The 27,558-nt window shown below is 41.9% G+C and overlaps 1 protein-coding gene across 4 annotated transcripts in view; it reads right to left on the reverse strand.

Annotated features, from left to right (window-relative positions):
• The window catches only part of Znf608 (zinc finger protein 608), a 98,410-nt gene that overhangs the window by 51,498 nt on the left and 19,354 nt on the right, over positions 1–27,558 (reverse strand). For 2 of the 4 annotated variants that reach the window (XM_033766397.1, XM_033766402.1), the window contains exon 2: positions 5,939–6,194. The exons of 1 other annotated variant lie outside the window; for it this stretch is intronic. In XM_033766397.1, the coding sequence (XP_033622288.1) occupies positions 5,939–6,194 (256 nt within the window). Of the gene's footprint in view, positions 1–5,938; positions 6,195–11,737; positions 11,759–27,558 lie in introns of those variants that run through there. One more of the 4 variants, XM_033766404.1, reaches the window with a different exon arrangement.

Here is a 27,558-nt window from a genome sequence, read left to right on the forward strand (position 1 = left end):
ACAGTATGCACAGATGGGCCAAAAGTTGTCCTTTGGAACCTATGAGACCATTTCCAATTTGCAATTTTGGAAATATTTCTTTAATTCAAAGTCATTATAATATTGACTCCTTTCCTTACAAATCCCTTTACAGGAAAAAAAATAAATAAATAGAGTACAATACCACTCACTGTCACACACAGTATTACAAAGCAACTTTAATCTTACTAACTGTATACCCAAGTTCTAAGAAAAAGTTAATCTTAAATGTTTTATATTTTATATTCACAAAATCAGTTAACAATATCAACCAATATCAACAGTTAACAATATCAACCAATAAGAAATGGCTTTACAAAATGTTTTTACATGGCAAGTTGAGATTTAGTGCTTCATTATTAATACCTAATGTCATCATCAAATGTTTATACAAATAAACTAAAAATTACATAAGGCAAAACTTAGGAAAATGGCACAAAACCCATGAAAACTGCTGTTCCTTTTCCTCTCTTTCATTCAATAAATCTTTACTCATTTCAATAAATCTTTATTATATACCTATGTGATGATATAGCTTCCATTTCTACTTTTTAATGAGCTGATTAATATTAGTTTTATTAATCTTAGAAAGAAAATATTTCGATGATTTTTGTTATTGCTCATTATATATCCTTAAGCCAGTTTCATTTTTTTCTGTCACGGTGGTGTACACCGATGGTTCCAGCTACTCAGGAGGCTGAGGCAGATGGATCAGTTGACTATAGAGTTCGAGGGTAGCCTAGATGACTAAGCAAGACCCTGTCTCAAGGAATAAAACTGTCATGTAACTGTATTTGATCAGAGATAACTACACAGATCTGAATTTCGACTTGGGTTGCCCTTTCCATGGGAAAGAGGGCAGCATGTGAGCTCCTCAGGAAACAGCCACTTGGGACTCCTTGGAGCCACCCGCCACCCACGTGAAGCCCCACACTGGCCCAGGACCATGAGATTCATGACCAGTGTGAAGTGGAGCAAAGAACTGGCAGTTCTGACCCTTCATCCTACTACTGCAGTGCTTAACAGCTATGCTCGCTGAAGAGCTGACCTGCCTCCATTAACACTGATGGAGGGCGGCACCCATCAAATGCCATCTTAAATTTCCCAGTAATTAAACTGTTTTAATTATCACAAATATGGGTAGGGGGTAATGAAATACCCAAAGTGGTCATCTTACTTATTTGTCTTGGGAGTAAAAGTTGAATTTATAAAATCACAGAGAAAGACTTCAATAAATAATACCTCATACAGTATTGTGAAAATTCTGCTGTTACTGAAAACACAAAGTAAGCCTGGATTAATGTTTAATCGCTTCTCAAATTAATGAGAATTTTAAAAGAAACATTCTAGTGAAACAGTAAGATCAATAAGTAAATACTGCAAAATACCAATAACAACACCATGTGTTAGATCCAACCTCAATTATACAAGATCATCTACCTTTTAATGAAGTAGCTTGAAACCCTGTGTACTGCACATTTATGACTCTGGGGATACATGACAAGTTGGAGAATTTAAGAATATCTCTGGTGGTTTAAAAGAGAATCACTTATTCCTACAGTTAATTACCTTTAAAACATTAATTCCCCAAATCACGTTTCTTCCTTGGAAACTGAATACATAAACCATCCGGTGAAGAACCTCCTGTAAGAAGCGTTCTTCCTCTCACACTTGATGTTAAGTCTTCTCATTAAAATCACATTTCACTATCCTAAGTTGCCACTTATATTTCCATTGTGCCCTCTAAAAACTCCCTCTGATTCTCTGAGTACAAATCTTTATTTGCTATATTAACCACTTTCCCTACTACTTTGGGTTTCTAAACTGTTTGAAAAATAATTTAGCAGAGACCACACAGAAATGAAACTATTGTGCCTGGCTTATGTGAGAAGTCAGCAGTAAGCCCCATCCCCAACATGTCACTATCTAGGAAGAGTGGTGCCAATTAGCTGTTCATGAAACCCTGCAAACCCTCCATGGCACTCATCTTGCTGGAGACCGGAACCGATCTCTCAGAGAGAAAACAACTATGGTCACCTGCACATTCCAGCATCTTGATAGGCACTATCTACTCTGTGAGGTAACCAAAGCAGGCACACCTGTCCATCTTCCAAAAACCTGAGAACCTGAGGCAATAATACAGGCGACTTCCTTAAAAGAAAAATGTCAAAGACACTGTAAAGGGTGAGAGATATCCACTCTCTCTCCTGAGACAATGTTTCTCAACCTCCTCTGTACATTATCACCCCTGGATCTTTGCTGAAACATCAATGCCTGGCCACCAAACAGACCCAAATGCCGACCCAGACCAGTTAAATGCCGAGAGCAGCACCCACTCATCTGCATGTTTTCAGAGCTCCCTAGGTGATTCAAAAGCACTCCACTGAGAATCCTATCCTACTGCCTATAGATTTTCCGAAGGTCACCACTGGCTGGGGAGTTGTAAATGTCAGTTACAACACACAGGACACAGCTGGACCATGCTATGCTCAGGTACGGCCCAAACAAGATGGACCAACATGATCCAAAACAATGGGAAACATATTCGCAGGGGTTAAAAGGCCACATCCAACATGGACATACTTACAAACATCGCTGTATACATGTATACTATGTTTTTTCTGGTGTTTTTCTCAAAAGAGCAAATTTCCAAACAAGTAACTATACACAAGCATATGTGTTCCAAATGTCAGAAATGAAATGCTAAGGAAATTCTTCCAACATCTGTGAGTAATTTTGCAGAATACATCACTGCTCCTATCTGTTCACCTTAAAGAACAAAGATCAGAAGAACCAAACATCCGAAAGCAGTGAGTGTTTCTCTCCTATTAAGCGTGCTGTGAAATCCACTGATTTTTTCCAGAGGAGACTCCACTAGTAACACGTTATTCAGAAGCACTTATTCATGTGGTTCTTAGACAACCAGGACTCCGTGTACTGGCAGTGGACACACTGGGGCAAAGACTACGATGAAAAGGCCTCGCCTCAGATGAGGAGGTCCAAGCCCAGGAAAAATGACTTAGGAAATGGGGACTTGGCAGTGCCCTTCTGCTGCTCCTCATCACCACCAAAGAAAACCACAAGAACCGACAGCCCTGAAAGACGGCAGACATCGATACTTAACTCTGGGATTTTAAAATGCACAAATACATCCTTCGCCCACACATACAGCAAATCAGAGTTGTGAAAAACATCACCACTCTCCTGATACCCTCAAAATAAAAGTACCCGGAAAGGAGTTTTACTCACTCAATCTACAGGGCATGAGGCAAAAAAGGCACGGACAGTTTGGTAAGGACAAAACTATTGTGTCTTACTTTCCCCTCCCTTTCCCTCTAAACCATCTTCAAGATCTGCCAAATTACTGGCTCCCAGTGTATCTTGTGTGTCTCTTTGTTTTTCCTGAAAGAAAAATGAATGGTCAAGTGGGTTTAATTTTTAAATTGGTATAAAAGCTTTAAGCACACTGTACCGAGGGAAAGGCAAACAGGAATGCTCTTGAAAATGGCTGCACGTTAAACACACATCTTATAACCCAGGCCTCCACCAAGGTGTGTTCTTAGACCTGTGGAGGTCAGAAGTTTAGCTTTCTTGGGCAAAAACGACACCATTCAGAGCTCCAGCTTCTTTCTGCCATCGCGGTAAACATCCACACATTTCCAATCCTGAACATGTGAGCCTGCAAGGGCAAAGTGGGAGCTCCCCGAAGATCTCTGCTCCTTGCCTGGCAGCCTTCTAAAGCCCAAGCCTGCTGTGTGAGTCAGCAGAGACATCCACGGGCGATGAATGACATACTGCAATCAGGGGAACATCAGAATCCGGATTGATTCCTCAGAGCAAGGGCGGAGCTGCTAAGGCTTTCTTGTGTCGCTAGCAAATAATAAAAAATGTCTTACGGCTCTAAACATTGACAGAGGATCAGATTTCCACTTCAACTTGAATACTACTATAGTTTCTAAGCAGATTTTTTTTCCTAAGTAATCCTCTCTTATTCGAGGCTCAGGTTAAAAGTAAAGACTAAACAGACTTCTAGGCAAACTGAAGAATAACCCAAGCTGTCCCAGAAAGTTGGTGGCTAATTTAATAACACCCACCTCCTACGGAGGTCACACTGCAGAACTCTGCCCCACCCTACACTTATTTGAATAAAATCATGACGAGCAATGGGCTTGCAGGTGCTAAGTCACGGCAAAGAAATGGAGGGCAGCACTTCACCCTACTGCATGAGCTCACCAAGGTCAAGGAAATCTGACTTTTGTGTTATGGCCGTTAATCCCACTCTATCCTGGTCTTGTTTTCTGTTCCTGGAAATGTCACCTCAACTAATTCAATGGAAATGCATTAATCCTGTGACTCTTCTTCTCTATTTCCCACACTGAGGTAACAGTTTGCAGCCCTTCTCTACCACTTCTGCTCTGGGACAGCTGAAATGTACAGCTCAAAGTTGTCCTAAATGGACCAACAAGACATGAAAAGTTTTATTCTGACTCCTTGTACATCGGTTCCTGCAATGTGACATCACAACACTGTTTTAAATGGGTTTCTAGAATATCTTTTAAGAAAACAAAAAGTACAAAAGAAGAAGATGCAAAAATTATGACATTTCTAAAGCCAGAAGTAAATTTCACTATCATGTCCGGTTGAACAAGGAGGAGAGCACACAGCAGCTGTTATTTTTTTTCATTCCCTGTTCTTGGAAAATTAAGCTTTTGTCTTCCTTATTGGCACTACAAAATCTTTTATCTAATTATGAAGTATATCACACAAGGGTACAGTCTATAGGTAATATAATGTGAACAAGTTCAAAGATTTCTCTAAAAATCTTTTTCTATCTGGAAACAACTTCAGCTCCTTCTTGTCCAGGAAACATCCCCAGCATACACTTCCCTTTCCTCCCCATCAGCCTCCTCTGCATGGTTTTTACCTTTTCCTCTGAGTTTCACCCTCAGTTTCTCCCTCCTTGTGTTGCAGGGATCTGGGGAATGATTCTGAGTCACAGATCCTTCTTGGACTCCTGTCCTGTCCTCACGCTTCTCCCAAACCGCCACAGTATTCACCTTGTCATCTCTTCACCCTGACCAAGCTGGCGGGAAAGGAGAGAAAACGCTCTCCCCGTTCTTCAATTTCCTTTGACCCGCCTCAGTGTGCTCCTCCCTTACTCTTTTCCTCTCTCCATTCCGAAAGGACACAGCAGCTCTCGACTCACAGTGGCTGGTGTTCACTGAAACACTCTCCCCCCCAGGACCGTGTGCTGTGAGACGTGGCCAACCCGATCCGGATCCACTGTCACCCGGCACACTCTCTGACTTATACTTTCTGTAGCAATGACAGACTGATCCATTTCTCTTGCACCTTGTCTCCCTCATGATGAATGGAGTGCGCTTGCCGAATGGCTTGCTGAGCCAAGGGGCAGGAAAGGTTCTGGCTCTGGCCATAAAGAGATGCCTGGCTCCACCACGGCGTGAGCCTCTGACCTTCATTAGCTCAGCACCAACAGGCCAAGCCACATCGCGACAACGGTCCTTGCTATGTGCAGACACTTTCTCCACTCCCAAGGTAAACAGAAGCCACCACAGACAGACAGACAGACTAGCACACCAAGTGCACAATAAACTTGAGATCTAGCTTCCTCCTCAACATCCACAATACGTTATAGGACCGATGCCCCCAACCCCACTTCCCACAACACTTCCGTGTCGGCCCTTATAGCGGCAAGAACATTTCTAAGGATACTTACTCGCCCTACATGTAAAAGAACAAGAAGGTGGACACAGTTCTTATTTCCACAATAATTTATAAAGCCTATGAACTGCTCTTCTTCCCTCTCTGAATACCACAAAACAACTGCCCCTCACAGGTGGACAGAAATACAGCATGGGTGGAAGGCATAAGAAAATAAATAAAAATAAATTGTATTTACCTTCTTCTGTTTCATGCCACACGATCCCTTCCAAATTCACACTGGTCCCGGGTTCACAGGGCCCAAGACACTCTGGCTCTGTCACTACTCCAACTTCACATGTATTGACACCCACAGACCGAGTCCGAACCAAAAGCTGCTCAACGGGTGCTGCAATATTGGATGAAGATGGGGAAAAGTAGGAGGGTAGAATCTGAGGCGTGAGACTGCTGGAAATCGGTGGCGGTGGTGCTGGCACTGTAAACAGGGGGTCAACCTGAAAGACAGACAGGCTTACTGCAGTGGTGCTGCATTCTGCAATGCAATCTGCGAACATCGCTTCTAGAACACATCATCATTCCAAATTCCATTTGCAATTATAATACGCGCTGAGCATTTCATGGGCCAAAATACAAAGCAGATTCGAATGAGCATTTTATTTTTTCAAGGGGAACAAGGTTAACATAAGAGCACTAGTTTCCACGATTATACGTAGGCCTTCAAGGGTTTTCTAACTTCACCAATGGATGACCTTTTAGTCTCACTGAATGTAAACGAAAAATGCTTTCTGACTTGTACTGAAATCTTAATTTTCAAATCTACATTTTCCAATGGAGAAAGTTTAATAAATACTAATAAACAATAACATCTACATCACCAGATATTTAAGTACAGGAGATGGACTAAAATGGTTTTCAAAGTACTTTATAAACCATAATGAATTAAATAACTATTAAAATATATTAACTTACTCTGCTGAATATATAAAATACATAACTTGATTACACACACCGAAACACATAAACTGGATATTATTAGCATGTAGTTAGCATCAATTCCTAATTAAATATTCTGTTGCAAAGTTTAGCAGAATTCATAGACAAGAAGTGAAGGCATGCGCCCAACATCAACAGAACATGAGTTCCTCCAATACATAAATCCTTTAGTGGTTCAACTGGTCAAGATCCCTAATGGGCCTGACTAAGACTGAGCAATCTCTCTCTAAATCCAGGAAATAGAAAACAGCTCAGCTTAAGATCTTATGGAGCTAGGGCCGGAGATGTGGCTCAGTGGCGCCAGGCCTGCCTAGCAAGTCCAAGTCCTGACTTTAATCCCCAGTTTCCCAAAAAGAGAGAGTGAGAGAGGCAGAGATAGCTTATGGAGCAATGATAGCTCCTTTGCACCCCTATCCTTGGGAGGGCAGCGAGAAGAGCTCGTCACAACTTTCAAAATCTGGCCATGATAAAACAGAAGCCTATGATTGTCACCAACCAGCATACTCATTCATTTGACCCACTTAACAATGCTACAGACAGAGCAGCTTCGACTTTGCTACGTGTGGGTTACGTGCTGTGAAAAGCCACTCAAACACATCTGTACATCTGTACTAGGACTTGGATTATCTACAACTTCGCATTGCACACAGACACTGCCTACACAAGAGCGAGCCAACCTCGCACGTATTATCAGTTGGGTTAACAAGCTGTAAATATGAAGGGTATACAGAGGGTCTCTCTGGTAGAATACCCACCTCCCGTTCTGCACACATCACTAGGTCTCCATCGTAGCTACTCAATGACAGGTGCAATATTATAACATTTTTGTTGCTTAAAAAAGGAGTATGTTTCCAGCAAATGAGATGAAAAAGTATGCTCCTAGTTAAGCAGCCGAGGCAGTCATCTGTGTGGGCTCCTTGTTTCAATGACTACAGGACCTACTTCTACAGTCTGCGTTTCACCAAAACGGTGTTCCCTTGCCAGAGTGATCCAAGATGCCACAGGACAGCCCTGCACTTCTCTTGCTCCATGCTTTTTATCGTTCTGCATTCTTGATCACACAGTCCAGGAAAGAAAAGCATTTGGAAGCCCACCTCCGAGATTTGGGGATTTATGCTTTCATGTCAGTGCCGTTCCATGTGCATCAAAGTTCACACCGATAGTTCCTACTCAAAACGTGGCTGGTAAATGGGAGAAAAGAGGCTCTGAGGAAGGGAGTGTAAAGAGGGGAAAAATGTACTGCTGCTTTCTAACCCTTATCGCAACTAAAACGCTGAGATTAAGACAACTTATTGTTTAATTTTTAAACAATGACAGGGGGCAGGGATTTGGCTCAGTGGTTCCACTACCTGCCTCGCACGCACAAGGGCGCAAGTTGGATCCCCAGCACACGCTCACGCACGCACGCACACACACACACACACAAATATATATATATATACACACACACAGAGACACACACATACATATCCATTAATGCTGTACATTTTTTGCATTCTTCTCAACAAACTCTTCATATTATAGTTAGCTGTAAATTGACTGTAATAATGCTGTCCATATAAACCAAAAGAACAAAATGGAAAAATATTGTTAAAATATACCTTATGTGGTCTGATTGAGAGACTAACACCAAGACAACAAAAATTGTTTTGTTTTTTTTGTACCAGAGATCAAACTCAGGTCCTTGCTCTTGTGAGGCAGGCGGCAGCACCACTGAGCTAAATCCCCGGCCCTAAAACAACAAATTTAATTTCCACTATATGCACAGGAAATCAAAATCAAAGAGGTGGGTCGTCTTAGGAAGTATCAACTCTGGTTTTGGAGATGAGGACACACAATGGAGCAATGAATGCTGCGGAGTTATGGAAGGCGGATAGGCTGACTCCAGGATTTGGGCACCAGCTCCAACACTAATAAACTTGTGACCACAGAAAGTCACTTAGCCTCTCTGAGGCTCATTTTCATCAACTAGAAAATGTATTTTCAACCTTTTAAAATTGATAAAACCTATCACGACAGTTTCTAGACTAAATCCCTTGTTTGTCTGCTTGTTTGTTTTTCTGGTTGCTTTACTTAGGATTTCACTACATAGTTAAGATTGACCTGGAACTCACTATGTAGCTCAGGCTGATCTCAAACTCACAGCAATCTTCCTGCCTCAGCCTCCCCAGTGCTGGGATTACAGGCATGCTCCGCCACGCCAGGCTTTTAAATCCCTATTTCAATATAACTCCACTTACAGATATATTTGGGTACAGGTACACCCACACATACTATTTAGGATAGCTATGTAATTTCAAAGATCAAGTTCCTCCCTCCCTCTCTCTTCCTCCTTATACTCCCTCAACCTCCTCCTTCTGCTTTTCCTCCTTCGTTTTGAAACTGAACCCAAGGCCTTCCTTGTACCTGCTAAGCCCACACAGTACTACTAAGACACTCTCAGCCCAAACATCAAATTTCTACAGAATCTGGAGGTGGCTTGAGGGGAGAGGCCCCAGTACCCTAGGCCCACAAACAAGTTAACTGTGTTTATTTCTCTAACACAATCTAAATATAATGATAAAAGTTTCAACAATGTTATCATGCAAAGAACCATGAAGCCCCTTCCGACATGTTTTTAAATGAGAAAGGTAAGGATCAGAGAGGATGACAATAAATATTAACTCAAGCCTAAGTCGTACCACAACGTGACTGTAGTCTAAATGCCTTAAACTTGATAGGTAATACAATCTTAAAGATTCAAACCTTTGGTTACATGAGTGAATTTCACCTTTAGTTTCTGTACTATGTGAATGTCCTCATGTAGTGCAAAACTGCCATTCCACAGGTACTGGGATCAGCACTATCGGTGAAAGGAAAGGGAACTCTGCCTGCTCTTCTCAATACCTTTGCTTCCCATAAGATTTTAGGGATGAGGGAAGACACCAAATGTTAAGGGAGGGCAGAGGGCACTAGAAGCAAGTAGGGCCCCTCTCAGAGGTGTTTTATTGGCCAAGTATGCTACTTTTAAAAACATCCCAATTTCTTCCCCAATACTTAAACATTAGAGAAGAGTCTGAATTTCTCTTAAAAGAGTAATTGGGTAATGTGCTGTTCTGAGCCCGCAACTGTCATGGCATCAATGCCAAGGCAGAACTTATCTTATTTTCCCTCTTGTTCTGCCCAGAGCAGGCAGCTTGAGCTTGGGAACTGGCCTTTTCCAGAGACAACCACGGAATGGTCCATCGACCACTTACTCCAGCCTACTCATTCCAGAGAAAACTGTGGCTCATATCTGAGCAAGAGCAGTAAGTTATACCTGGCAGCAGCTCAAGTGAGCATAAAAGAATAGAATATGGAGTAGAAAATTTAAAAGAGTTCAACACACACTGGGAGACAAAAAGGGCTGAAAGGGAAATAATTCAAAGAATGTGGCCACTGCTTTCTGCCAGGTGATACCCCCAGTGGAAGATGTTCTCCCTGAAAAGTTTCACTTCTCTTGTGTTGCTGACAGTGTCACACATGAAACCACATGTACCATATGTAAAAGAGGACTTTAAAGGATATTCGGTAGTAATTTCTGCCTTATACAAAAGAGCACTCCACTGCACCTTGATTTCTCAGGTCTCTGATCCATGCACTGAACCACAGTCTTGTCAGCCTAGCAAAGCTTGCTAGGGTAGAGAGGCTGACACCAGTTTCCACGGCACCTCCTCTGGTGAGGAGGCGACATAGTGTCATAGTTTGGGTCTGAAATGTCCTCCAGAGGTTTGTGTGTTAAAGGTGTGGTCCCTAACGCAACAGTGCTGAGGTGAGGCTTTGGGGAAATGGGAGATCATGAGGGTTCTGACCTCACCAGTGCGTTAAACCCACTGATGGGTCTATAATTTGATGGGCCATTGCAGGTGATGGGAATGTAGAAAGGAGGGACCTAGTTGAAAAGAGTGCGTGCTGGGTGATGTGCCCAGAATGACTGATCAGAATGTATGATGCACATTTAAATTTTAAAAATTTATTACAGCAGAAAAACACATTAATATTAATCCTCCTCAAAATACTCCCCTTCCCTTTCAAGCACACTTATTCTATTGCTCTTGCCACTTTGTGAAGTCCTCTTTCGTGAGTGTCTTTCCAATGCGTGATCAGAAATACAGGGCCAGGGATTTAGCTCAGTGGTTCCCCCACCTGCCTCATAAGTGCAAGGTCCCGAGTTTGATCCTCAGTACCCCCAAAAAAAGAAACAGTGCACACTGCTATTAAGCGCTATCTAAGGAAAGGCGGGCTTACAGAAACACTGCAGTGTGTCCCATCCGTCTTATTCGCAGGGTCTGGCTCTGGGTGACTTCTGTCTCCTCCCCAAAGTCACAATGACCATTCAAAGCAAGTGTTCTGAATCAATTCGGGACACTGAGGCAGCCAAAACAGTACAACGACAGACACTCAACAAAGAGGACTCCAGAACCGCTTCGGAAATTAGCAAGAATGATGGGAGAAATGAGTTGCAGGTAGGGAGGTATCTTAAGGGGAATTAATGGCAATGGGTTTTTACTGTAATGAATTTTTAAACTTTAAACATTCACTGTATTTTGTGATCACAGCTAATACATTTTGTCCCCAACCTCTTCTCCTCACCCCTGTCGTCCACATGGTGAGAAGCTCTGCTGCATGACACGCTCTCTGCCTGTGCTCAAAACCCAGGAGCCAGGGGACCGTGAGCTGAGTGAAACCTGGCAGTCGTGAGGAGAACAAAACTACCCTCCTTGACATTCATCTCAGGCATGCGGCATACTCGGTTGGAGCCACAGAAAATTAACACAAGTACTAAGGACGCCTGGGGATTTCGCTCAGTGGTGCCACACCTGCTTCTCAAGCGCAAGGTCCTGAGTTCATGCTCTGGTACCAAAAAAAATACACTAAGGGGATGAACCTGGGGTTCTGTTTGAAGACAGCCTGGAGTTCAAAACCTGTTCTTAGCAGTACGTGCTATGTGGGACCCTGAGCAATTCACTGGGTTTCTCTAAGGCTCCATGTCTAGAGCTAAGAAATGGGACTGATAATAAATTACCTTCTGCATGCTGTAGTGAAGAGTCCATGAGGTGATTCATGCAATGCGAATGCTCAGCATACTGCACAGCTCACTAAGCACTGGCTTTAAATATTAAAAAAAGAATGTCCCTCATCGGATATTACAGTTCTCTAACCCCACACACAACCTTACAAAGCTCTTTTTTTACATCCTACTATATTTAACATAAATCTATAATCCCTTCCAAGTGCATGGTCAAGAGCAGTTGAAGCGTGTCAAAAGTATAAGAAAAGGGGCTTAACCCAGAGAAGCTCAGCCTCGGGAAATACTGCTTCTGTCATACACTGGCATCTGGCCCCAGCCAACTCCCTTAATCCAGCCCCATTTTAGATTTTTATAGCAGTAAGTCCTAGAGTACTACGAGTCTCCTGCTGGTCCCAGATGCACCTCTTTTTCATGTACTGCCAACCCAAAAGTCTACTCCTAGTCACCTAAACTGCATCACACATCAACCCAATCAATAACGACTATAATCACAGAAGTAGAGAAAACTTAGAATCATAATCACAGAGCTGCGTCCAAGGTACTGTCCGTGGTGGTCTGCATGCAAAACACCTGACCACTAGCTACATAAGCTCAGACAAACCACTTGATCACTCTGGGACTCCGACTTCATGTATAAAATAAAAAAATAGTACCTAGGTAATGTGACTACTACATGAGATCATACCAAAAAAAAAAAAGCTCAGGGCCTGGTTCAGAGTAGCACTCAATAAATAGGAGCTATCTCCACTGTCAACATTATTATCATTATTACAAATATATTCCAGACCTGAACTAAAAAGAAATCAATAAGAGGTTTAGTCTCATAAGGCCAAATGTTAGCATTTACTACATTCAAAAGAAATTCAAGAGAGCCAATTATGAATAACTTTCTGGGAGGGGGAGAAAGCCTAACATAGTTCTAATCAGACAGTCCTCATTTAAAAATCAGTGGGGCATTACTGGTCTAATACTGCTAATAACTGGAGTAAAAGATCAGAATAAAGAACTGGCTGGTTTTAGCAATGGCTTCTTTATCAGAGGTCTTTTCTGTCTTGATAGGACACTGATGTAACCTATTACAGCCCAAAAGAGGAAAGCAGGAAAGCCGCCATCTCCAGGAGGGGAAAACAAAAAAAAACCACCCATAAGTCTAACAGCTGGTGGTGGCAGCCTGTCAAGCTGAGGGAAGTTAATGTCAAGAACAGACGCGCGGCAGTCTCTCACTGTTATTTTTGCATGATTATTCCCAGGTGTTGGTGCACGCTGAGCGGTAGCCTGGCTATTTATCACGCCAGAGTCTAAGAGCTTGGGAGGAGGGGGCCGTGAGGGCCAGGGAGGCAGAGAAGAAAAGGTTATTCACACAGACAGCAGCACTTAGTATGTGTAAGCAGAGAGCTGGAGGAAAGAGTCTGCAGAGGTCTCGGCAATATTTCCTCTTTCCACCTCATTCCAAGGGCTTCCTGAGTGCTGATGAGAAAGGCTCCAAAGCTACGGTGCTGGTGGCAGCAGCCTTTCGTCACTAGAGCACTGGACACTGTCGGCCAGGGACAGTTTTCAGCATCTAGAACCTGACAGCTCAGGAGGAGGGGGCTCCAGGCTGGGCAGCACCCCGTGGGCACTCCTACTTCGACCAGATGCCGCCAAGGCGGTCACAGGTGGCTCTGCTGCCTGAGGGCTCACACTTCCAGGAGGGAGCAGGGCAAGCCGAGGGCTGCAGACAGGTGACACCCGATGAGGAGCTTGCCCCACGTCCCTTCCATCTGCAGCCACAAGTCTCCACCTTGGCTTGCTCTTCACCCCTCGGTCCTGAGATTCTCAGACTATCAACAACCAGCGGGGTGGGGTGTTGCATCTGCACAGAATTAATACCTCTACATTCTCACAGGCATGCTGGGACACGCTTGCTTTAATGCTCATGTGTTCTCCTTATCATCATATTTGGCTGTTTTATGAGACTGCTCGAAGTCACCTGTTAATTTAAAAAGCATTAGAAAGAGACTGCACTACCACAGAAGTCACAGCTCTTCAGAGATGACCACTGCCACAGTCTCTATTCAGCATCTGCCCAACGTCACTGCTTCATCAGCAAAGCAGGGAAGCTTATAAAACTCCATCCTTGAATTAGGCACTGCTCCTTTCTCCAAAATTCATCAAGTATGAATTTCCACCCCTGACAGACAAACCTGGAACAGCTGTGTCTTTAGTCATACATGACTTTTCCTTCCCTAAAGGTAGTGGAGGACTTGCCCCCAACCATGGTCAAAGCAATCTATGTGCAAAAAAAAACCATGGGCAAATTCTCACTATGGGTCTACTGTACCAAGCTCAGGCAGGATTAGACTGTCCATGCCCTCCTATGATCTTCACAAGACTGTAAAGATGGAACAGGAATGTCAGAAACTAGGTAATTTGACAGGTCATTTAGGGTGGGGACCAAGCCAGAATTTGAACCATACTGGTCTAGCATCAAAGGCAAACTCTTCCAAATGTTAAGTAGGACACAAGACACAATGAAAACTTCCTCCAAAGCTAATTTCTGACTGTTTTTTGAATGTCTGGCACCACATTCATGAACTTCATTTTACTGTTCAGTTCAAAAGAGTGCATCTCAAGAGTTCCAAGCAAATACTTGGGAGATCAGACACCTCCCTTCAAAGCACCACTGAAACCAAAGCTCAGGTTTGGTTCTGTTATTGTTGTTGTTCTAAAACCATTCCAGAGCTGGGCACTGTAGCACACGCCTCTAATCCCAGCAGTAAGGAGGCTGAGGCAGGAGGATTGCTGCAAGTTTGGGGCCAGCCTAGAATAGAGTGAGTTCAGGGCCAGCCGGAACTACAAAGGAGACCCTGCTTCAAAAAAAAAACAATCCAAAAGGTATGACCATGTGCCCTGACTAAGAATTATATCACTATCTCCATTTTTTTCATTATTTGTAATACAACTCAATTATTTTTTAAAAAGCTATCTGCTTAACTGCTAAAGCCTTAATTGCTAAAGTTCTGCAGATGACCTGCTGGGTTGGGCCTCGGCATGCTCAGGCCTCTGGCCCCTAGAGTCAAGATGATGCCTCCATCCCAGCCAGGACCCTGCAATCACAAAATGCTACCAATTCAGTCTCCCCGGGGCTGCTCGGGACAGGGTGTCAGTGACTGTTAGTGATACCCTAGAAGTGGCCCGATGTGCAGGTCCCAAAGCAAAGGCACACACAGCCACCAATGTGTAGAAAATCAGCTTCAAACAACAGCAACTGTTTTTAACTTCATCCTCTTGATAGTTTGCAAAGCACAGCAGAAGGAACTGAACATGTAAAGGCAGAGTATAATTAAACTACCAGACTCAACACCTTGCATGTTTTTGTTTTGGAGACAAAAGAAATCTCTCCGAGAAGGCCCAGTGTGACACTGGCGGAGGCGGAGCAGACACAGGGACTCCAGAGGAGGGCTCTTCCCCGAGAGTACATCCGCTGTCACATACTTAGCCTCATCTGTGCCATCTCAAAGAATCCTGTCCCACTGCTGAGGGACAGATACTTAATCTGTTCTAAAAGTGCTGCTGACATCTTTCACTGCTCAGGCCTGGGTGTTCTTTAAATAGTAGCAGTAAATGATCAGCGTTTTCCTATCTCATTCAAAGGACTTCTCTGATCTCCTCTCGCCATATTTCCAAAGACACTTAAAACACAAAAATAATCCCAAAGAGAGGAGACCATATAAAGGTACTAGAAAAGCCTATGTTCTTGGATTAGTCCTTTTCAAGTTCCCTTGTTTGTGCAAAGCTGAATTTCTGAAACGGGCCTCACAAGCCCATTGTTATCAGTTAGACCTTGTTTCCAATCCCTTAAGAGTAAGACTAAAAAGAGAGCTCAGTGGATGCTGCTTAGCAGGAATGCACCTACAGGAGACAACAGATCCATTGCAAATAACACGAATGACGCGTGTACCTAGCAGATACTGACCAGTGATGAACATACTGCCTGTCTTTGCAGGACTCCTAGTTTCTCCTTGAGGTCAGGCTGAAATCTGGAAATCACTGGAAGTGACACAATTTTAAGAAGGGAAGAAAGAAAGGAGACAAGAAAAGAACAGCCTGTTGGGGAAAATCATCTTTTCTATTTCTTTTTAACTAAAGCAATTCTTTTCTTTACCTTATATTTGGCAGTCTTACTTGAGACTGCAACCAAAATCTTGGCATCTGGATTGTAAACATAATACATGCTGCTCATAGCCAATTAAATGACAAAGGAGCGTGTGACTCACACTGTGAGGACCAGGCCATGTCTTGGAAAGGGCCAAAACCTGCTTTTCCAAAGCCACACAAGGGACGATTTTGACTCCCTGCCCAGAACACTGCCTTGCTACCTACCATTCACTTTCCTCCCTGTAAAATGCTGACACTGCACTCAAAAGGCTCGCTGTACATCTACTGCTTTGTCTCTCTTCCTTCCCTACTTCCTAAATGCTGACCCACGATACTGATCCTTTTCAACAAATTAAGGAATGATTTTAGACTTTAACTTATGAATTTTATTGACCGCAATTTGCTAAAGCTCTCCACAGTTTATCGCAGAGCCAAAATGATTAGAGAGAGACAAAAACCGTGAAGTCCTACTATCCATTTTCATATATACCAACATGTCGTGTATGTGCACCATACTGTCATACATACATGATACCTGTCCACAGGCCATCCCGTGCTTAAGAACACTTTAAAGACACACCCTTTCTTACTACAGTTCTACAGAAGAGCCAGGGTGTGTTCTCTCCTCTGATTTTATGGAACAGGAAAAGTGAAGTCTTCATACAGAAGTTACTGCCCAGGATCAGGAGCAGAGCACACAGCCGTAAGCCAGTGCAGGGGGTCTGTCATGCCATGTCCTTTACCAAGTTCAATGTCATAAGCCAAAATTTTCAAGTGTTTTTCTTGGGTCTGGGGCTGTGGCTCAGTGGTGTAACAGTAGCCTGATATGCAGTAAGGCCTGAGTTCAATTTCAACACCATACACACAAAACAGAAAAGTTTCTTTATATAAAGCCACACACACACACACACACACACACACACACACACACACACAAATGCTGCTCAAAGATCCAGAATGATTTTCCCTTCTGAGGATGGAGCGGGTTTTAAAAACCAATAGGTCACTGTCCAAAGGTAAGAAATCTCTTCTTTTATCAGTTTCTTGTATATTTTTCAGAAATTTCATCACTATGAAAACACAGAGGGAGCCAACCAAGATGGCACATGCCTGTAATCCCAGCACCAGGAGACCGGACAGAGGCAGGAGGATCACTGAGTACAAGGCCAGCCTGAACTTCACAGCAAGTTCAAGGCCAGTCTGGGATACAAAGGAAGACCCTGTTTCAACTCCTCTCCCAAAATAAAATCAAATAAAAATACAGAGAGAAAGGGAATCAGTTTTCATTTAGAGTCTTCTGTGTTACCTGAATGTTAACGTGTATTTCTTATATCATTTAAAAATTATTTTTGAGACAAGAGGATTGAATCCTCAAGTTCAAGGCCAAACTGGTCACAGTGAATTCAAGGCCAGTCCCAATTACATAAGCAGATCCTGTCTCAAAACACCAAAAAATAAAATAAATTTTTTCTTTCTTTCTTTTTTTAAGACGGCACATGATTGGAATTGACCATTTCAACTCTTATGAAAAGGTCTTGCAATCAACATGAGCCAAAAGGTGCATGAGGAACCCTGTGCTGACCAGTGTACTGACTGACCCCAGGCTCTTCCCTTTATAATGGTTGCTACTTAAAGCGCCTCACTGTTGGAGAAGTCATTCTGTCTTTAAACAAATTTCTGCCAGACTGGAGACAAATGGAAACTGCACAGCACAGTGTGGTCAGAGACAAGATGGTCAGTTAAGACCAGGGCATTGTGGGTGTGTGGGGGGTGCTGGTAAAAGGATGGGAGGGGCAGGCAGAACTGAGCCTTATTACTGAATTCAGTTAGGGGCTGGCAGTTTAGTGAGCTACTGGGTAAGCTGAGGCTGGAGTCAGCTCACAAGGAAGCCCAAACCAGGCTAAGAATCTGAGGTTCCCTGTAAAGTCAGAAGACAGCAGTGAGGATTCTAAAACACAGGCATGGAAAGATCAGGTGATTTATCTGGCACAACAGAATCTGTGAGAAAATGGACAAGAGAGAACAAAACTAGTGGGAGAAGGGCAGGGAGAAAGCCATGATGGAACCCCAAGGAAGAGACAGCAGACATGGCACTAGGGAAGGAGAAGTTGGACTTAGGAGGGTGGGGAAAGAGGGTAAATGCACAGATGAGCTCAGGAGTCTGTCTCATCCCTGGGGTGGGGGCTCAGGCAGGCGGTCAGTCACGGTGCACTACATACCAGGTAGATGAGCTGTCTGGAACTCAAGGGAACACTAGACTGGAGCAGAGAAAGTGATAAAGCCAGTGAAGTGGATGAAATGGCTCAGAAAGCAAGAAGAAAGAGTGAGGTGGTTTGGTGAGGTCCCAGTAATAAGGAGCAAGAGCAGGGTAGCCAGAACCAAAGGAGAGCAGCTCAAACAGCAGAGAGGTCTGAGAGATCCGGTGGCCAAGGCCACCATGGAGAAATCAAGATGAGACAGACTTGATGTTTTAAAGCGGGCCAATGCCTAACATTCCCCTTAATTTCGCCCTAACAACCACAGGTAGCCTCATAGTGGTCCCCAAAGCAACCTGGAACTACAAATACCACCAGAACTGCACTCACGTTTTTTTCCTACTAGATGACTCTGATCTTAGAACTACTAGACCCCACCTCTAAACGCCATGTCCTTCCACCTTCTGTGTGCCCCTGGCCACCTAGAAGTCAATGAGGCCTTCACTTCAGGAGGCTGAATTACAAAACCAATGTGGATCCTGAATAAGCTTTCTTAATTAACTCTCACATGCAGAGGATCTTGGACCCTCCCAGTAACACCCAAGGCACCAAGCTCACAGGACTTGTTTAAACTGTCGCACAACTAACATTAAAATCAGTGTATTAAAAATTTTCCACCGGGGATTTAGCTCAGTGGTTCCGCCGCCTGCCTTGCAAGCACAAGGACCCAAGTGCAACCCCCGGTACCAAAAAAAATTTTTTCCACTATGCTTACTAAAAACCAAAAGATGGGTTTCAACAGAGATGAAAATTTTAAAAATTTAAAAATATCTGGGGATAGATATATACATGAATATTTAGTGTTATTTAGTATCAGATATATAACAAAATTTTATTTGGGGAGGTGGGGAGTGATTTTTTTTTTCCTCTTCCATAAGCTGGTCCTAGGAGGAATCCTAGCCTAAGAATGAGATCAGGATCTTCTAGAATCAACATCTATAAAATGGCATCAGGAATGTTTGCCTCAACAATTTCATAAGAATACCTCAAGCACCATTTGCCTCAACAATTGCATGGAAATAGCTCAAGAATCAAATGAAATGAACTCTAAGAAAATGGTATAAAAATAATGCACAGATGTCAAACGAGGTGGCATGTGCTTACAATTCCAGCTACTCTGGAGACTGAGCCAGGAAGATCACAAGTTTGAGGTCAGGCTTATCAGGCTTATTGAGACTTTGCCTCAATATAGAAAAGAACTAGGTACATAGCTCAGAGGTAGCACACTTGACTATCATGCAAGGCCATGGGTTCAATTCCTAATATTGCCAAAGAATAAATTTTTTAAAAATCATAAATAGGGCCAGGGATTTAGCTCAGTGGTGCCACCACCTTCCTTGCAAGCAGAAGGTCCAAGTTCGATCCCCAGTACCAAAGATTTAAATAAATAAAAATTTTAAAAAACGTGGATAAGAATGAGTATTACTAACCACACTTTCACAATTATTAATCCATTTTATAAAGGGAAAAGAAATAAGGCCAGGGTGAGGGGTAAAAGAATAAAATTCTCTTAGGATTCATATCTCCAGAATATTTACTTATTTTTACATGTATGTTTCACTTCAGAACTGATTCTGGATAGCTGTGATAAATATTTAAAACTACTCTTAAAGTAGGGGTGTGGGGAGGATTCATATGACTTCATTCCTATCAAATAATGCCACCTCTAAACCTTAGTCACACAGCACCAAAAGAGATTAGCTCTGAAATCAACATGTGCTCCTTTTACAGTGCATACTACACGCTGTCCAAAATGTCTCAACCAATGAATGAGACACTTAATAGAATTTGAAGCCCAAACAGCAGATGATGGAGATTACATGCTATATACCAATCCCAGACGATAGCACACTACAGGCAGCAACAACCCAATAACTACATTCAAATGTTTATTTCTATTACTTTCCTTTAAGGTTATAATAATATCCAGTCAGTTGATAAATCATCTGTGAACAGTTTTAGCATTACAGTAAGCTAAATTTAAATCAAGTTGATTTGAATAATGATTTAAATCATTGATCAAGAAAAACTGGTATCTTTTAAAACGAAAGAACACGTGCTTATTTTTGCCATATTAGTAATAATACACTTTATAAAAATTTATGAATATATGCATAAAGAAATATTATTTTAAAATATTATAAATCTTTAAAAACATTTTGTTTTTATTAAGATTACATACAGCCCTTACACATATACATATATATTTTATATAATAAAAAGCATACTCTATATATCTTTTTTTTTGTTGTTTTTTTGTTTTGTTCGTTTTGTTTTGTACCAGGGATGGAACTCAGTACCTTGCGCTTGCAAGGCAGGCAGCAGAACCACTGAGCTAAATCCCCGGCTTTATACATCTCCATACATTTCTTTTTTTATGGCCACTTTAGAAATTCTAATATAGTTATTTTATCAAAACCAAATGAAGCATCTATTTAAATAACAAAGATTATCTTCTCTAGATTAATGATCGCTACTTTTCTAGTATATTAAAATCTAATAAGCAATAACCTTAAAACTATATAAACTTCTCTGTAAAGCATCACTTTTAAAATGCATCTTAAAAATCAGTTTCTCAGGGCCAGTGATTTAGCTCAAGGTTACATGCTTGCTTCACAAGTACAAGGTCCTGAGTTTGATCCCCAGACTACAAGGGAAAAAAAAAATCAGTTTCTCAGCCTTGGTGTAAGGCTGCATGCTTGTAATCTCAGTTACTTGGAAGCCTGAGACAGTAGGTTTGCAAATTTGAGGCCAGCCTGGGTAATTTAGCAAGATCCTGTTTCAAAATTTTAAAAAGGGCTGAGGATGTAGCTCGGTGGATGAGAACCAGCTTAGCATATGCTCATACGCTCAAGACCCTGCATTCAATCTCAGTACTAACACCACCATCACCACACACACAAAAAAAATCAATTTCTTAAAATAAAAATTCTTACATGATTATTCCTTTGAAATCTAAAAAATGTGACTTAAAAATTAAGGAAAGATTGATGGTACCAAATAGGCTCAGAGGAGCTTTGGAACCACACAGCCCAAGAATATGCAAAATTACAGAAAAGCAGCAAAATGGCCTTAGACATTTAGTCCTTCTGGTTTTTACTTTTGTAGATGGCTTACGTCAACTCTAGACTGCAGGAGTTTGTGGTCAAATAAAGACATAAGACTGAAAGTAAGTTCTCAGTCAAAGCATACCATGTCTATGAAACACACCACCTGTTACGTCTCCACAGCGCACAGAGTTCTGACCGGACAGGCTATCTGTGGCCAGACAAGTATCCTCTCAGGGGTGGAGAAAGAAAAAGAACAGACAAAATTTCAGTGTGGCGGTTACCCCATCTCTAAAAGCATTTTTCTTTTTCTTGCTGCTATATAAGAAAGTCATGCTTTGATGCATGGGGTGAGCACATATTAAGACCAAACAGGAAGTGTGGTCTCAGTGTAGATGGCCTACCCCAGCCCTGTTACCATCTGAGCACAGGCCCACATTCTGAAAACGACCTCCCCAAAGGTATCCATCCGCCTTTGCTTGGTGGCTGGCCCCAAACAGCATGGCCTCACTCCAATCATGTTGCAGTAAGTAGCTAAGGCAAAAATATGACCTGCCACCCCAACCTGTATGCACTTCCTCCCATGGAGAACAGGTAATCTCTCTCTCTCTGCTTATCATTCTGCAAGCGCCTGGTTAGAGGAACAAAACAAATTCTTTTTCATGTGCATTACAGAGTCTAATATTTTGTCAAACAGAAATGAAAAATAAACCTAATCTAAGCTGTCACAGAATCATGAAATGCCTTTGGCAGTTCTATCAAAGTATGTAGGCAAGTACGGACTCTTTGAAGAAATGAAACTGCAGTTTATCAAGTGTGATTTATAAGCAACACTGATTTAGCTGGTAGATAACACTGCTGTCTAATCATTAGTAGTCAGACAACAGCCATGAGAACACATCAATTATGGGCCACTGCCAAAAGCCCTTGAGATCTTTGAGATTAACAGCCAATCCTCTGTTTTACAAGCTCACATCAAAAAGAATATTAATAAGAGGAGGGGCAACATAAAAGCCTGTCAAAGTAATTCAGCCACTAAAGCAAGGCTCCCCCCCTCTTCTCTTCTCTGTTGAATTGGCCCAAGGAAGGAGCTGGCATCCGCTACAAAGTGCAATGCTGCCAATTCCTTGAAAATGTTTTTCACTAACATATGGGAACTTGTAAGGGTCTGCAAAACTGCTACTTCGTGAGTAAAGACAGACAAGACTTCATCGCGTCCCTTTTTAACATGGGAATGACAAAAAAATGGGAGTCAGTACTGAATTATTTTTAAATTTGCATGCACAGTGCCTGCCTTTTTCTCTACTCTCAAAATCAGAAATTTTATAAAATCTCACGTGTGCTATTCCTAATACTTCTGCCATCCACCAAATTTAATTATGTGAACAGTAGTATTAACGCATGCACACGTTAAAGAATTTCTCTAAATTAACATGTTTTTTCCACTGTAGAACAAAATCAAAATGTGTGCTAAGTATTTAAATGTCTTCTTTCCAACTATCGCAGGAAAATAGATATAAATCCCACCGGTATTTGTGCAATTAGAATTAACCCAGTTATCACAACTCATATATAGAGAACATTTGCAAAAATATGTGCCACAGCCACAGAATTCATTTTCGTTAAATACATCAGTATTTAACACACACACCAGTGAGGATTGCTACACTTTTTGTAAAAGATCAGATTAAAGCAAACAGCTGGCAACTAAACATTTAGTGGGGTTCCAGCAGGCTCCCTAATATATGAACATAAGCCATTACAAATTGTGGCCTGGGTTTCCCTGCCACTTCCAGATTTGTTTACATTTGTATTTGTAAAACACTTTATTTTTACAAATGTTTTTGTATTATTTCATTTGTTGTTCATCATTTCAAAATCAGCATGGGCTACTGGGAAAAACATTAGGGGAGAAAAAAAAGCATGGGGTTCCTGTTACTTCTCAGTAGTTAGGCTGTTTGGCCCCTGAGCAAGGTACTGAATTCAATGGCTTGTTGACAAGCAACTGTTATATCAAAAAATGTGTACATGGCGTTAAGAGAGACGTTAAGGAGTCTGGGAAACCTTATTATGACAGAAGCAAAGGTGTGTGTTCGTGCACTATTTCTTCCTTTCTTTCAATTTTTGGACAGAAGTTCCATAGATGCTCAGTAAAACCCTACCAGAGACAAGAACAGGCTTGGTGGTAAATTCAAGGTCAAGAGCTGTGCCTCCTTGTCATTACATTGCATATTTAATGAGCATTTGCTGGACTCCAGCTACTGGCGTTCACTCTAAACCTCAGGTCCTCTGCCTGTAAACCAGAGCAATAATATGCTGTCTTATGACTTCGAAGGCTGTCATAAAAACCAACTGGATATCTCTTTAGAAGTACATGCACATAATATAAAGGTGCTACTGAATTCAGCAGAATTCCTTGGGCAGCTAGGTGTTATACCAAGATTAAAGATTATTGACTGCACTTTTTATATTAGGAAATAGTCTTTTAAGAAAATAATCTATCTGGGGAACTTATGGGGGAAGGAGAGAGGTCTCAAAAAGGAAAGTATCCCATGCTTTTTCTGATGCTATTTAGAAACTCAGTCCACAAGATGTTAGATTCCCCACTAATGGGTGTTGCCCCTCATCTTTCATAATTTCTTTGATGAGATTTATTTTCTCAACCTCCACTCCAGGAAAAATTCCTAAGGTTAAAAAAGACACCACTTAGTAGAGGCTCTACAGAACCACAACCATGCTATAGCTAACATCAACATCAGAAAGGGTTCAGGTAGGCCGGGGATTTAGCTCAGGTTTGCTGCTGCCTGCCTCACATGTGCAAGGCCCCGAGTTCAATCCCCAGTACCAAAAAAAGAAATGGTTCAGGTAAAGCAGACTTTCACAATAAACAGTTTCCACATACAGGCAAGAATATTTTTTAGAAAAAAATGCTGTAAGGGCCGGGGATTTAGCTCAGTGGTTCCGCCGTCTGCCTTACAAGTGCAAGGTCCCAAGTTCGATCCCCGGTACCCAAAAAAAGAAAAACTACTGTAATACATGTTATTATTATTATTTATTTTTTGGTACTGGAGATCAAACAAGGCAGGTGGTGGAACCACTGAGCCAAATCCCCAGCCCCTGTAATATATGTTTAATGGCAACCTCAAGGTAAAAACCAAACTGTTCTTTTTAACAATAGTTAGAACTATTAATGACAAATTAATGATTATGTATGGGAGTCCTCAAAAGAGGCTACACTTCCAGTTTTTGTTTGTTTATCTGTTTTTATTTTTTTCAGACAGGTCTCTCTATGTAGTTCAAACTGGCTTTGAACTCACTGTATAGCCCTTGCTGGCCTCGAATTCATGGTGATACTTTTACCTCAGCCTCCAGAGTGCTGGCATTAATTACAGGTGCACTTATACAAATATCAGCAGACTGTAGGTTTCAAATTCATGCCTGATTTCCTCTGATCTTAGCACACTCCGAACTCTTTCCGGCTAGCTGTTTTTGTTGTTGTTTTGCAAATTCAACTGTTGACTTGGTATAAATTATCCTCCACACACTTTCTTTCTCACTTGTGAATAATGCCTTTTTTTTTCTTTTTTAAAGAGTAGCCTTCCATTTTGGCCCTGAGGGTTTGGTAGGTAACAAAGTATCAGACAAAAATCTGTCAACAAACAGGATGCCATTGCAAATCTGCTATTCTGACATAGAATAACCCTTCTGAGGAAATCATGTTTAACTTTATACTTTAAAATTCAACAGACATGCTCTACCAAACCAGAGAAAGCAGGTGCAAAATAACTAATTATACAGATGATAGCATTTTAAATAATTTTAAATGTCATATAAATGCAAGACTGAAAAGAATTCAGATAACTCCAAGTGTTTTTGCTCAGGATCTCTATCTAAAAGAAAGACAAAAGATGGGGACCCAGTGGAATCAGTCTTAGGACTCTACTCTGTAACCCTACTAAGAGAATATCTAGTTCAACAAATATTGACTGAAATACAAATAAGATGACATTCATGTCTTCAGGAATCTTGGGCTGGCAGGGAAACCTGCATTCTCATACCACAGGAAAAAACAAAAAGCAGAAAGTGTAGATAAAAGAAACCTGGCTCCAGTGCAGTAAGTAGGAATAAAGGAAATTACAACTCTTTTGGAACTGGAAAGACACTCAGAAAATATAGTCCAAGGAGAAAATAAGCCCCAGAAACAGTGACTCTGCCCAGGATCAGAGAAGTCAAAGCGCAGCTGACCAGGCAGGAGAAGGAACTCGGCAGACTAGGCCTAGAGCAGTCATACTTAGACTGCAGGCCTCACACACTTCCAAACCACTTCCTCCAAGGCAATTATCTACATTCTACTAACCGAAATGCTAAGCAAAGCCATGGATCATCTTTACTACTTAAACAGTTCATTTATGCAGAGATGTTTCTGCTCTAGGATTCTAGAAAACACTAGTGTGTTTTCCCGAGTGTAAATATTCCTAGGATGGAGCAACAACCAGCCATTAATTAGTCCAACTCTGCCTCCCATTCGACCAAGCACACTAATTAGCCACCTGTAAAACTCCTTAATGAAGTCATATTTAAAGCAATATTGCGGGACTTTTTCTATAAAGAACCAGCTTTAAAAACCATGCTAATAACCGCTCTTAATACCTGTCCCTTGAGAGAGAGAAAGATGAGAGAGATCTTCTTCAGGTGAGTTGTCTGAAGTTTTTTCTAAAAGCACATAAAGGAGCTAGAGAGTCAGAACAAGGGTAGGGGATCTGGGCAAATGAAAAAAAAAAAAAACTTCAGTATTTTTCAACTATTTCAGACACACAGTTCTGATCTAGAAACTATAAATTAAGGACCGGGATGTAGCTCAGTGGTTCCACTACCTGCCTCACAAGAGTAAGGACCCAAGATGATCCCTGGAACCGCCGCAACAAAAATAAAGAAAATATATATCAATGGTTCAAAAATGAGAGGTACTGGGTTAAAACTTATTTATATATAAATATGGCCTTCCAAGCCTAGTAAGGCAAGTATCTGGCCTTCCATTAGAGATCTTAAAGATGGTTGAAGTATCATAAAAGCAACAGCACCAAAAAATAAAGTTTAAAAATCTTGGATTAATCTTCCTAAACCAATACAAAGTGCAGCAGTCATGAAGAAAATGAATTAGAAATCTGAATACACAATTTTAAATATCTAGGGGGTATGGGGCTTCAACAAGCACAAACAACTGAGAAAAATGAAGGGATGGAGATAAACAGTGGCAAAGCACATAAAAACCGTTTGCAAAATATAAAAAGTGTATTTAATTAATGTACACTGAAGCTACTGAATGTTTTTTGTTTTTGGTACCAGGGGGTCGAACTCGGGTCCTTAAACGCTTGCAAGGCAGGCCCCAGAACCACTGAGCTAAATCCCCGGCCCTAAAATACTTTTAAATCAAAAGAAAAGGCCAACAGATTCACAAGAAAAATATTCAAAGGCCAAAGATAACCATGGGAAATCGATGCAACGGTTTATATATATGAAAAATACAAATAGAAATAATGGATTTCTATCAGATTAGCATTAATAACAGAAAAGTGTGGTTCACAGGGTTAAACTGGAGGAGCCCAGGCGTTTCCTGTTCCAGGGCTGGTGACAGGCAAACCGATGCAATCAACTCGGAGGACAACTACATTTTGAAATGCACGTTCATAAAGATGTCCCCTGGAACATTTGTCCTAACTGAAAAACACCAGAAATAACCTAACACTGTCAAACTAGGCACATTACGGGTCACAGGCAGGACGTAAGATGCCCAAGACAGGCAGAGAGGGAAGAAGAGCAGGGTGCAGGTCGGTTCTTTACTGCACTCTAACTGGTCTAAGAAGACAAGAAGCAGATCTGCTCGCACGGACGAGGCTATTTCGGGACGGACACACAAACCCTTCAAAGTAACTGGCTCAAGGGGGCAGGTCGCGCGCCTGGGGGAAGTAAGACCTACTGCACTGTACACTGTGCAGTTTCGACCTACAGGTTCCTGGACTGCTGTTTTAATTGTAAAAGTCCACCCAAAAGAACTTCAATAAACGCAGCTGGTTCTCGGCCCGGGCCGTCGTCCCCCAGTAGGAGATGCGTTACAGCCAACACCGGCTTCCGCCTGTTCCAGCCCCGTCCTTTTCGCTTTCTGCTGTTACAAAATTGACGGACTAAGTCAGCAGCACGCGACCAGGGATACCCGGAAAACAGCCCCTGGGGAGAGTAATGATCTTTGCGTGAACGTCTTCTGAGGACAGTGCCATTTTCTGTTCTGCCCACGCTCTTAAGAAGTATTTTCACCTCACCCGTTAAAGTGGTCCGATCAAGTGGACCCAAGCCGGCACCCCACCCCCAGCGCCCTTAA

Source organism: Fukomys damarensis, unplaced genomic scaffold (genome assembly GCF_012274545.1).
Source record: "Fukomys damarensis isolate Sample0158 unplaced genomic scaffold, DMR_v1.0_HiC HiC_scaffold_3, whole genome shotgun sequence".
NCBI lineage: Eukaryota > Metazoa > Chordata > Mammalia > Rodentia > Bathyergidae > Fukomys > Fukomys damarensis.